The 14,098-nt window shown below is 33.4% G+C and overlaps 1 protein-coding gene across 1 annotated transcript; it reads left to right on the forward strand.

The window, feature by feature from the left end:
* Nucleotides 1-9,712: 9,712 nt before the first annotated feature.
* Nucleotides 9,713-12,226, forward strand: LOC105620582. The gene is made up of 3 exons (XM_012202072.1): nt 9,713-9,732; nt 11,413-11,558; nt 11,886-12,226. Exons 1-3 carry the CDS (start codon nt 9,713-9,715, stop codon nt 12,224-12,226), a joined length of 507 nt encoding a protein of 168 aa, XP_012057462.1.
* The last annotated feature ends 1,872 nt before the right edge of the window (nt 12,227-14,098 follow it).

Consider the following 14,098-nt stretch of genomic DNA (forward strand, 5'->3'; position numbering starts at 1 on the left):
CACACACACACACACACACACACACACACACACACACACACACAATTTACTTTATTTTTATTATTTATATAATATAATTTACATATACGAAATTACAAATGGATCAATATACTGCTGCATATCAAATTACAACGCGCGCAAGCATCGAACTATCGTATGCATCCCTTCGACGTTACCCCCGCAATCACTAACAGACTCTTAATCACAGTTTATAATCGTGTAAAGATTGTCGTACTCGCGCAATACAAAGTGAATGATTCGGTGCGCGTAAACAAATTCAAGACAGTCTTTGATAAAGGTTATATGCCGATTGGACCACGGAAGTATTTAAAATTATCAAAGTGCAGCAAAATTAATCTATTGTTATATCTATTGGAAGATTCGCGGAGAGCTTATCGCTAGAGGATTCTATGAATACGAATTGCACAGCATGTCACGTGGATGTCGAAATTCAACCATTTATCGTTTGTCAACCTTATCGCACATCGTTCAATTTTCCATAATCTTCGCTGTGAATCTCCAATTTTGCGCTCGAGCTGAAATAGTACAAGCATTTGAAAATAATTTATCGCACATTCATTATCATTATTATTATTATTTCACGAAAGAATTTTCACGTACCTATCGCAGAAATAATTCTTATTCTTTTTTGCTAAGTTATGAGACTGATCAGGATAGATTCTTGATGAGTGCTAAGTGCCTCGCATGTTGTCATCCTCCACGTATAAGAGATTCACGTGTTTGCTTTTCTTTCGATCGGAATCATATCGGCATAATCCCCTTCTCATTGGTGTAGATGTTGATGGAAATGTCATTCAAAGTTTCGAGTTTGACTCAATGTCATTGGAAATTCGATGCGATTTAGAACCGATGTATAATGTAGATACGAGGATTCGCGTTCCATATTTTTTTTGAGCTGAGTATAGAGCGGCAACAACAGATCATGTGAAATCCGCGGTTTGATTACCACTCTCTTTAGCATAATTTCTCGCAACAGTTTGATATGACATCCTGCGCGCAGAGGATTGTGCTTGTTCGTGTTCACCATTAAATTCAATATACGCGACAATGCCCATTCGCTGTCTCGTTCCTGAAACTCTTCCAGTGATGCTAAGGTAAACTCAACACGCGACACGTAACATTCGTGTACAAATCGGTGCATCGAAAGATTTCAAAATTCTGGGTAGCGATATTTTTGTTCGTGCATTTATCATCCGCCACGAACTCGCCATTGAAAACAGTGTTTATTTTTATAAAGTCATATCATTGCATTACACTCTGCACTCAAGCATCAATTTTGCTCGCGTCTTCCAGGAATTGGCGAAGCTCGATACGTTTAGAGTTTATTACCGTGTCCGTCAGAATATAGCTTTCTTTTTCGAACGCCGTTTCGATGACGTCCCAACGGAGTCCGTATTCGGTGTCCTCATGCACGAATCTTCCATGCACAGATTCCTTCAGACCTTCGAACCGCGTGATACATGTAATCAGTAATCTACATATTATCTATCGATAATCGCGGATGTTTGATACGACTCTACTTCTCTATGTGATTTTATAATGATTTTATAAATTGGTCGCATCGCTGTTCCCACACGCTGTCTATAATACTAAGCAGGGTAGCTTGCTCAATCAAATCGCTTCATGTTGTTACTTGCATTGTCGAATTGACTAATGATGTTATTTGACTAAATCTTTTCATTTTTATATTATTATGTGTGCTATTTTTATTAATGATATCATCGCCTAGATATCTCATGCCTTTGAAAAAATTGTCGCTAACAAAACAACTGTATATTAGCAAATGTTGCACTATTTGATAACGTCGCATCTCAATTATATCGCATTATAAAGATTATAAAGATTATGCGTTTCACGGATTTTCTCCGTGTCCAGATCCATTCTTGGAATGCCAACGTTTCGTAAACTTTGCAGTCGACTTCATCAGGGCGAGGAGCAATCTGATACTGAAGTGTTCTTTCGGACAATTTCTTTTATATTACGCTATTTGTTGGAGTGGTGGAAATTAGTCAATCTTTAATAACCGAGAGAATGGTTTTCCATATTTTATTTATGTTGTAATCATTATCTCTATTTATTTTATTAAGGTGTTTTTGTATCTCTATGGCTTCTCTATACTTTCTTGGAAAGTATGATGTAATGTTGACTATTGTGATTTTATCAAACAATATTTGATATCTTTCTTTTCCTCTTTCGATGTTGTGCTTCCTAATACAAACACTACAACTCCTCACTGGAAAATCCGTATCACACATAACCAATTCAACGGATTTCGTATTAGATATACAACTTTGCTTCCGCCGTTTTCCTATAGATGGCTTTAGCGGTAAGTGGTGGTCGAAATAAATAGATCATAGACGTCATACAATAAACTTGGACATCTGTCAACATAACCCCATAGAAACATTAGTCGATTTATGTCTGCATCATAAAGTTATTCTCGATTGAAAATGTCAGTTTACGAGCCAAATTCTCGTCATTTGCGGGAGGTTTTAATTTTTTGCTTCAATATGAAGAAATCTGAGGCTGAGGCTCATCGAATGCTCTCAAATACTTATGGTGAGGCCGCTATTAGTGAAAGAACGTGTTGTGAGTGGTTTCAACGCTTCAAGAACGGTGATTTTGACGTCCAAAGTCATGCTCTGTATTTAGTGGGACCAGCTCGGCGTATTATGAACTGTATTATGAACTGTTAAAACCGACTGAAACAATCACAGGCGATCGGTATCGAACGCAATTGATGCGTTTGAGCCGAGCATTGAAAGACAAACGGCCGCAATACAACGAGAGACACGATAAAGTGATTTTGCAACATGACAATGCTCGACCGCATGTTGCGAAAGTGGTCAAGATACTTGGAAACGTTGAAATGGGAAGTCCTACCCCACCCGCCGTATTCTCCAGACGTTGTTCCCTCTGACTATCACTTGTTTCGATCAATGGCATACGGCCTGGCTGACCAGCACTTTCGGTCTTATGAAGAAGTAAAAAATTGGATCGATTCGTGGATAGCCTCAAAAGATGATCAGTTTTTTCGACGCGGGATTCGTACACTACCCGAAAGATGTGACCAGAGAAAGTAGTGGCCAGCGATGGACAATACTTTGAATCATAAATGTATAACCAGTTTTTTACAATAAAGCCTCGAATTTCGGAAAAAAAACGGCGGAAGCAAAGTTGTACACCTAATACAAAAGATACAAAAAATCCGACTACGAAAAATCCCACAGACCTGTAAGTTTCGATGTAGAATTCCTTTTCACAAATCCCAATAAAAGATACATTAAAGATCTTACATGAAGGTTTCCCTCATCCCGCTAATAGAGTACAGCTTCACAACCACTTACTTCTTCTATAACAACTAATTTTATGAACAAACTTCAGGAGTGGCAATAAGCTCTCCTATTTCTTCTATAATTATCAATATCTTCATGGAGTGTTTTGAGAAAAAGGAAAGACAGAGAACGCACAGACATCACGATACAAAGTTCCGATACAATCAAGGCAAATCGACATGCGACAAGACTTCACGAAATGACTAGGCTGTAGCTTAGGCGGACGCGGAAAGTGACTCTCCTGAAAATCTTACACGAGGGAGGCGACACGCTCAGACACAAATACCGCGAAAAACTCGACGCACGACAATTCCGCATGCCTCTCGCCCACAAAATACGACAATGATAATTACGCGCGCCTCCCGGAAATTGGTGACTTTACAAACTTGTTACGTTCGTCTCACCCCGGTAGTTCTCTCATCAAGCTCGCTTTAGGTTCGTTATTCTGGCTCTCTTGGCGTCCTGCGTCTCTCGGCAGTGCTCGCTTGCTCGCCACAGCATAAGTGCTGATCTTTCCAGGAGCACGCAGTGATCGCCATCATCACAAAGGGGCCTTATCGCGCCTAATTGATGCGAAGTCCTGCAAACTCCGCGAATTGCGAGCCGTGTCTACGCATCCTGCGTCCTAGTGCGCAGAATTCGACTGAGCCGCAGCGGCCGCCTCGGAGACCCTCCCTGATCTCAGATTTACGGGAGATTCGCATTTCGGTGTCAGCGTTCCCATAGTCGTTGCCTTCGCTTTCGATCTTGGGCGTCAACCTTAGAGAGGATTCCGCTCCGTCGTGGGATCTCTCGCCAACACTTGGCCGTAGAGTGGCCATCCCCGGCTGCTGTCCTCGCAGCTCCGCCGCCATGCGCCTGTAATGTGTGGCGATAAAACATGTCTCGAACCAAAGCAAAAATATCGAAATGCGAAACGATATCACCTGCGTGTTACCCGTCCTATAGGATGCTAGGTGCCCCGATCCGTTCTCCATCATTCCTCTTTTGACTCTCGGTCCCAACCATCTTCTTTCTTCATTTATATTCAGTGAGACGACGCAAAATTCATAGGATCGTAAGGAGATCGCCAATTATCCTGTAAAATTATCCGTTATCGGTATGATAACGTATGAATAAATAAATAATGATAAAGAACGATAAATCGCCGTAGAAAATCTGCGAGACGCACAAATAGAACGAAATAAACGCGAAATCGATGAAATAACAAGAATGCGCAGATATGTCCGCCCTCTAAAAAGTGGAAGAACTTAGGACGCCAAAGTTGCGCTGTTCGGTCGAATCTTCCGACCCTTGTGGCGGACGGAAAACATTACGTCACAACGTATATGCGATATGTGTATGTGTATGAAGGGAGGAAGAGGGAAGTGCACACAGACGTTAGGGTCCTGTGGCGCGGGAGTCACACAGGAGGAAGAGATTTGTTCCTTCTTTCTCTTCAATCTATTATCTTTTCTCTCCCACCCGATGCAGTTCTCTCTATTCTACCCGTTGTTCCTATTATTCGCGCTCTCTTTTTCTTCCATTGTATTCTCTTCTACGTTCTCTTTTCTTCTTTCGCACATGATTTTTTATTAAATAGATATTTATGATTTTTATTTGATGTAACTTAGCAACAAAATTGATTTTTTTTTATTAATGTAGTATAAATTGTCGCGCTTTTTTATCTACTAATTTGGAGTGAGAAAAAGAGAATAATAGGAAGAAATGGTAGGAATGAATCATTTTGAAGACTGAGTAATATGTTTAATACATACATTTATTTTTCATGTGACGCAGCGTACAATCTAACGCGTAAGCTATTAGTTCACATTCTATTGTATAACAGAATTTTTATCATAAATTTTATGCAAAGTATTGTATTTGCAGCATCGCATTGATTAGTAATACAATTTTGTCTTAAAAATGACACAAAATATTCGAATTTCTTATTAACATCATGCGTATATTGACTCAGTTCATAGAATACATGTTCAATACATTGTTCAAGCTGAAATAAGAAAAGTACAGTTGTTGGTTTCATATACAAATATGTGCCATTTAATGTTAACTTTATGTTATTCATATCATACATTTTAACAACAGTTCCACATTTAGATCTTGAATCGGTGATGATGATGGAACTGTTGACTGCATTAATCACTTGATGTCTGCACGTCTCTCGAAAGTCTTCCACGTATGAGGTATGAACATGCGGTTCCCTCGATTATCACCAATTGCAATTTGTACATGAGATACAGATCCTACAACGATTCCAATATCCAGAAATTTGTACGCTATCGATGCATACTTCCTCATCAAAATAAGTATGTAGTGAGGTTTCCAAGATGTACTAGAAGACGATGTTTGAGAAAATGCGCTTTGAAAAAATAAAACATGTAAATAGATCTTACAAAAATACATAACGTATAAGCAAATGTATAATACGTATAAGCAAAATATTTTATAAAATTAAATGCTCTTACTGTCTCTTGCACATCTCATCCTGTTGAATTGGAACGTAATAGTTGGCTTGAGATATTTTATTTTTTCGGAAAACTTAATAATTAGCAATAGTCTGAACTCTGTTGAAGCTCTCTGAATGACTGATGCGGTAACGTTACCCGGAGCTCTTCTTTTAAACAATGTTTATGTTCTTTTCCACATTTTTTTACACACCCTTAAATAGAGAGGATTTTTTTTATATATATTATACTTTGAAGAACAATTGTGACGTGGTCGAAGGATACCAAATTGATATACATAAGAATGCACTTTAACGATATCGAATCTCTTTTATCTAAGGGATCGACGCTAACGACAATAAAGTCTGTCTGCTCCTATTGTCTTTCCAAAAATGAATTTCGAGAAAAAAAATTGAAATATACTTAAAAAGAAATCTTTTATTTTATTTTTTTTTAAACTTGATATATTTCTTTCAGGCATTGCGACCACCAGTATATTTTAAACACATTTTGTAACGCACAATTCTTAACATGTTTTCCACATCAGTACAGTATTAATAATATCCATATTACGTAAAGAATGTATATCTTTGTAATCAGCATTCAGGATTCTCAATGGTCAAGTCGTCGCTATTGAATATATCAATCAGCTATTCGTCTTTTAAATCTTTTAAAAAACCCTCCGATATATGAGAGCCTTAATGTCATCATTCTCTTCAACACCAATTACAACTATTGTAATTAGGCGTTTCAGCATGCTGTATGGAATCATCCTTTCTTCCCATTGCAATCCATGATGACTCAGCCAGGAAGCGCAGTCCTTTTCGGATTTTGTCAAGAAATTTCATGGCATATGTAAAAATATTATGAGAGAATGATTCCGTTTCTCAACACCGTCACTTCCTTCACGATAAATTTCCTTCCAACGATAAATCCTTGTATAAATAATCAAATTGCATGCATTAAAAAAATGTGTTTTCCTTATGTCATTGCGTTTAACGATATTTCAAAATGATTTTAAATCAATTCCAGAGGTGACACACATATCCCTTTATTATTGAATATTTTCACACCTATTGAATGTAAGTAGACAAAAAATGAAGATTACTTACAATATTGTTACATTAAAGATTCTTTAAATTAATGCTTTATAAATATGTAAGCTATGATGTAATTTTTTATTATTGAATGCAAAAACGGTTATAACATGATATCTCTCAACGCGATCTTTCTTTCACTTAATCCAAAGAATTTGTTATGTCTATATTTTAACATTAATAAATTTCGCATTGAATATGTTACAGATATGATGCATCTTCAAATCGTAATAAAAAAAAAATGTAATTCTAAATGTATGTATAAAAGTAAGTATAAAATACTAAAATGAATAATATGTTTCCAAACGTTTGCTATCGAAATCTAAGTTATCTTGAGAAATTCATTACTCGTGTAAATTTAATGTTAAAAATGTTGTGAATTCTTTTTAAAGGTATAAGAGATCAACATCATTGGTTAATCTGAACTGTAAAAGTAAATACATTATTTCTTCGAACGCTCTTGCACGGTCTATGTTTACTGCTATAACACCAAATCATTGTTTAATAACAACAATTAATAACAACATTATTTATTAGATGTACAACTTTGCTTCCGCCGTTTTTTTTCCGAAATTCGAGGCTTTATTGTAAAAAACTGGTTATACATTTATGATTCAAAGTATTGTCCATCGCTGGCCACTACTTTCTCTGGTCACATCTTTCGGGTAGTGTACGAATCCCGCGTCGAAAAAACTGGTCATCTTTTGAGGCTATCCACGAATCGATCCAATTTTTTACTTCTTCATAAGACCGGAAGTGCTGGTCAGCCAGGCCGTATGCCATTGATCGAAACAAGTGATAGTCAGAAGGAACAACATCTGGAGAATACGGCGGGTGGGGTAGGACTTCCCATTTCAACGTTTCCAAGTATCTTGACCACTTTCGCAACATGCGGTCGAGCATTGTCATGCTGCAAAATCACTTTATCGTGTCTCTCGTTGTATTGCGGCTGTTTGTCTTTCAATGCTCGGCTCAAACGCATCAATTGCGTTCGATACCGATCGCCTGTGATTGTTTGTTGGTTTTAACAGTTCATAATACTCTACGCCGAGCTGGTCCCACCAAATACAGAGCATGACCTTGGACGTCAAAATCACCGTTCTTGAAGCGTTGAAACCACTCACGACACGTTATTTCACTAATAGCGGCCTCACCATAAGTATTTGAGAGCATTCGATGAGCCTCAGCCGCAGATTTCTTCATATTGAAGCAAAAAATTAAAATCTCCCGCAAACGAGAATTTGGCTCGTAAACTGACATTTTCAATCGAGAATAACTTTATGATGCAGACACAAATCGACTAATGTTTCTATGGGGTTATGTTGTCAGATGACAAGTTTATTGTATGACGTCTATGATCTATTTATTTCGACCACCACTTACCGCTAAAACCATGTATAGGAAAACGGCGGAAGCAAAGTTGTACACCTAATAATAAAAACAATTTATTGTTATAATAGTATTAAAATTAAATTGTTGCAAAGTATAATTCTGTTTTATTATTGCGATTAATAACAAACTTTCTACAGATACAACAGTAAACACGACATTAGTTATACAATTTTTAAATTTATTTCATATATATAATTATAAATTTAGTTATTAATTTAGTTTTTTTCTAATACATTTATTTTCTGATACATATTTATATCTTTATAATATTTAATTACTTTTTAATTACAGGAAATATTAATTTTATTCATAAAAGATTTTTGTTTCTGATGTAAAATGCTTATAAGTAAAAACTTCAACAAGAAATACACACACACACACACACACACGCGCGCGCGCGCGCGCGCGCGCGTACGCACACATTGCATATACGCACACATAGTGGTTCAGAATCCTCTTACTTATTCTACTTATCGCAGATGAAATTGAAAATAGATTGATAATGGTCTGGTCTATCCTATAATGGATAGCATTTGAAAGCTGTTAAATATAAGTCCTATAGCTGTTCAATAGATATATTTAATTACGCTTCAGTGCGAAACGCTGCAAGCGATAAAAATGCTAAGGTGTAATCTTTCGAGCGATGTCTTCTCATATACTTTTTGGCTCTCATACACTTTTATTTGAGGCATTATACTTTTTGCCGCTAATACATTGATTATGACGATCTAATTATAACTAATAATCTTATTGTAACTAATAAATGCTGAAGTTTATTCGGCATCGTTCGATCGTGTGCTTTTCGGCTGAGATATAAATTTTGACCAAGACATTCTTTTTTTTGGAATAGTATCATGTTCCACGCACATCTTTATCTATAAAATCTCGCACAGCTCCCGCAGTCAATCAATCTGTTGGTCAACCGATAATCAATCTGTCAATCTGTGCGCGTGTCAAGAAATAAAAACGTCCATAATTAGAAACGCTAACATCCATAATTTAATTGGTTGCAAATGTGATGAATGTCCGCATGCGCTTAGCAAAAGACTAAGGTCCTACTTGAGCGATTAAGGATATTGCAAAAGGTTTATTCCATCAAGGTACCTGGCGGCCTTACTATAAATAGACATCAGCTCTGACAATCCGTTGTTGGGACAAATGTAAGTACTTTATTCTTAATATATTAATTATTATATAATATATATAATATATTAATTAATTAACCCCTTGCCCTATGATTTAAGTTCTGAGAGCGCATGCCATAATCATAATATTTACGTATGACCTCAACGATATACTGTGGCCCTCATATTTGACCCGATTTTCTTACCACGAGTCTCACACGATGTTGCAAGCGAAAGGATTAATAAAGTACATTAATATGATATATTATTAATCAAGCAATACATGGAGCTTTGCGAGTATGATGAGATTGTGTATAAGGTATGTGAAGTGTCAGAAAGTATGATATCTCTAGTGATTCGCATATATTTCATGTGATAATGGCTGCATTCACCAGAAAACTTTGCAACTGTTGCAAGATTTTCGAACAATTGATTGAAGCGATTTATGATTTTTAAACACGTTGTTAAGCAATCATTTTTTTTTAACAATTAACATATAGTATTAAAAATTGTCGTTCAGCAGAAATGAGTGCTAAATATTGAAACAATACTAATTATTATATCGAGTTGTAACTTGTTAATATTATTGTTATAGTTAATATTATTATATTATAATGGAAAATAATGCTAGTTGTGGATGATGCCGTAGATATAATAAATAATATTGTGAATGTCATCATATAAGAATTGGACTATGAATTGCTAAATAATTTAAGAATTAGAAGACAAAATCGGAGAGAAAGAAATTCAAATTATAATTCCACAATATACTGATGTTATTTATTGAACATTTTAGAATGTCACGGCTGACGTTTGAGATATATATGTAGTATAATTATATGTATGTATTGTTATATATATTATACTCGCACTGCTCATCTCTCGGCGAGATTGAGACAGCGAACTCCTTCTCAAACTAATTGCTTGTTTCAAGCAACCGAAAATGCTTTCTCGGCAATTTCGGCCGCTCGGCGACCCCCAGCATCATTAAGGGGCGAGGGATTTTATGATTTTAATAAACAATTAAATATTTCGTAAACTATTGCGTTTTCACATGATTTATACTATTCTGAATTAATGGGAGGAGTATACTATTATCACAATTTATTAAAACTTACATGTTATCTAGAATATCCCTCGCCTCTTATTGATGTACGCCGAGTGACCGAAATTGGTGAGAAAGCATTTTCGGTCACTTGAAACAAGCGAATACAGAGGAGAATAGATGTTCTCTTGAGCTGTCTTGTTGTTCAGCGCAGAAAAGAACGGATTCTCTCCACGGTCAATTCTTTTGCAGTTTTTTATCAGAGTTTCCGATTTTTTGCATGATACTTTGGCACTCTGGTAGATGATGAAAATCTCCGATTAATTGCTCTGAATGTTGATGACTATTTTTTTAGGAAATGATAATGTGCATAAATGGTCGAAAAATTTTCATGTATTAAATTAACATAGATGTATTTAAATATATATTACTATGTATAAATAAAAATGATTATATGATTATAAATAAAATATGTATTCAAACATGTTCATATATCCTTAATTCTTTCTTTTGTAAAATTACTGCTTAATATAAGAAAAATAAATATAATGACAATAATGAGAAAACATTAAAAATAATGAAAAGGATAATTTTTGTATTATTAAAATTTCCATTGTTTCCTTTAGAAACAATCCAGGGGAAATGTAAAAAAAATTGTATATACAATTGTATATACAATTGTATATAATTATACATTAGTAATTTTTTTATACCATATATGGGCTCGTGCTTGAATGTATTGTTATCGGTTTTGCTAGATCGCCGTCTGATTCGGTGTCGCCACTGTCAACGCAGAGTTCTTAGCTGGATAGTCGGGAGCCTTAAAGATGTTGTAAACACTTTGGTAATGTTAATACCTCAATTAAATGCAGCAGAATGTCAGTTATCTAATAATGTATGTTATTTAATCACACGTTTTTTTTAATTAAAAGGTACTTTTACTTTTATCTATAGTTTTAGATATTTCAAACTTGGATTTCCAAATGGATTTCCGAACATAATTGGCACGATAAACGGTTGTCATATTCCGTGTAAACAGCCTGTAGAAAATGATAATGACTATTATAATAGAAAAGAATTTCATTCTATTATACTGCAAGGTAAGATCTAAAAATTACATACTTAAAACAATTCTCTTATTTCAATAGGTTTATAGTTTTTTTACATGGGACGTGATATCCTATATATATAATTATTTCTAATGTTCTATATAATAAATATTTTAATTAAATGTACATTTAATTAAATTTTATGCGTAGTAAATCATAAAAAAGTTTTAGGAAGTTTGTGATGCGATCATAAAGGATTATTTATAGATTGTTGTATTGATATGCCAGGACATATGTAGGATGTTAGAATTTTTAGAAACAGTCTATTATATCAATACGTAACAAAAGCGTTCTTAATTCAAGATAATCAAATTTAATTTGGTAATAACATTGGGGATACAGCATATCCCCTGATGTGTAATTTAATGACGCCGTTTGAAGATAATGGATATTTAACTCGGTCTCAGACTTTATACAACATAAATTCAATACAATTTATCATCGAAGCAGTTTTTGGATTATTAAAAGCAATGATCAGAAGATTGAAATATTTAGATGTTTCCGATTTTGAGTTGACTAATAAAATGATTGCCGCAGCTTGTGTATTACACAATTGTGTATTACATAATTTTATAATCATTGGTGACAGAATGTTTCCAGAAGATGAAAATTATGAAATTGATGATGAAATGTGGAAGAACAGCAAAATGATATTGTAATCCATGAAGAAAATCATGATGCTATCGAAAAGTGTAGGCGTATTGTTGAAGAATGTATTATTTAAAGGAGTTTATTAGTATTTTGCATTACACATTATTATATTATTTTAAATACAAATATTTTAACTATACTAGTTAAACATATTAAAGTTAAACATATTAAAGCATCATATATATTATTAGAATCTTATATATTATATTAGAGTATTATGTATTATATCGAACGCATTAGTTTTAAACATATCAAAATTATTAATATTTACTGTATTTATTAAAATAAAATTATTGATATTTTTCCAATCACAACAGAAATTGAAGTTTAGATTTATATTACAAGAATTCATATTTTATTTATTGGCTGGAATATCTTCTTTTAATGGGAATTAGTTTTTCCTAAAGATAGAAGCATATTTTTAAATATTTTTATTTCTTTCTTTCTGAACGTTAGAAAAATTTTCCAATATCTGCTTTATATCTTCTATTGTATCTAATTTCTTTTCATTGGACTCAAACTCTTTCTTTCGCATATATTGCAATAATATAATGTTTTAGATCTTGTAGTTTTTTAATGTCTCTGCTTTTAATATCTTTTAATGAAGATTCACTTATTGTAGTTCCAGAAAATGTTCTATAAAAGAAGAAAACATCACAATCTAATTAGTATATTCATATATTATTCGTATTTTATTGAGTAAATAAAAAAAATATAATAAAATAAAATTATTTAAAGAATATATTTATTTATTTATTTATTTATTTATTTATAATTTATTTTTTAAGGAATATATATAAATTTTTATAGATGTACCTATACAAGTAATGGTTCATGTTTTTTTAAATCCTTCGTTATTTCCATAATCCATCTTAATATCATCCATCCATATCGGAATTATTACTTCATATGTTGAGGATCGACGGAATATATAAATAGGAGGATTGATGTGTTTAGCAGCCATTCCTTTATCAGGATATTCTATAGAAGAAAGTGTTATATTTATATTTATTATTCTATCCTCATATATCTTCCATAATCTCATATCACTCCCAACTTAACGTTCCATATTCTGTTTGCTTGTTATTATCTTTCAAATTTCTGTATGATTGTAAATTTTTTAAATTTGATTTTTAAATTTCACATTTTTCGATCTAATATGTCTTCAATAACGTTATAATTTTTTAATTTAAAATCATTCACTATCTCAGCCCATAATGATTTTTTTTATTTTTGGATCACGAAACATATCTTTCTTTTCAAAATATTTTTGTAAGAGCAATTTTGTATTTTGTTTCGTCCATACAAAGTTTTTAGAGATTTCTACATATATTATAAGAAATGTTTCATATAATTTACATACGTTATGATATTATAAAATTTCTGGTTACTATATTAAAAAATTTCGCTGAAATTATTCCATGTTTTGGAACATTTCAACAAAATTATTAAAAATTTGCTGAAATTTCACTAAAAGTGAATTTTTCAGCTAACATACTGAAAAATCGTTGAAACTAAACTGAAATTACTCTGATATTTTATTTTATCAAATTTTAACAAAAAGAAGATCATAAAACTACAACACAAGTTGTTTTTTGTGATATTTAATACGTAATTAAGTTTATAAATGATTTAGACGTTTCGGTCACAATCTGGTCATCTTCAGTAAATTTAGAAATTAATTAATAAAAACGCAGAATTTACATAAATTTAACATTAAAATTCAATGGTCATAAATATAATTATAAATTAACACTTTCTTTCCTCTTGTACGATTGATATGATGATCGAATGAAACATATAAAGAGCCGGCATTTCAAAAATCAGTTATTAAATAGGGAATCGATTGGATACATCATAAATAAAAATACGCAAAGCAA

This window comes from Atta cephalotes (assembly GCF_000143395.1).
Source record: "Atta cephalotes unplaced genomic scaffold scaffold00027, whole genome shotgun sequence".
Classification (NCBI taxonomy): Eukaryota; Metazoa; Arthropoda; class Insecta; order Hymenoptera; family Formicidae; genus Atta; species Atta cephalotes.

Excerpts from the sequence above, each read along its gene's own strand:
- LOC105620582 (XM_012202072.1), top strand. The coding sequence starts at position 9,713 with ATGATGAGATTGTGTATAAG. Across the intron at positions 9,733-11,412 it reads ATGATGAGATTGTGTATAAG|TTTTAGATATTTCAAACTTG; the intron begins GTATGTGAAGTG and ends TTTTATCTATAG. Across the intron at positions 11,559-11,885 it reads TCATTCTATTATACTGCAAG|TTGGTAATAACATTGGGGAT; the intron begins GTAAGATCTAAA and ends ATCAAATTTAAT.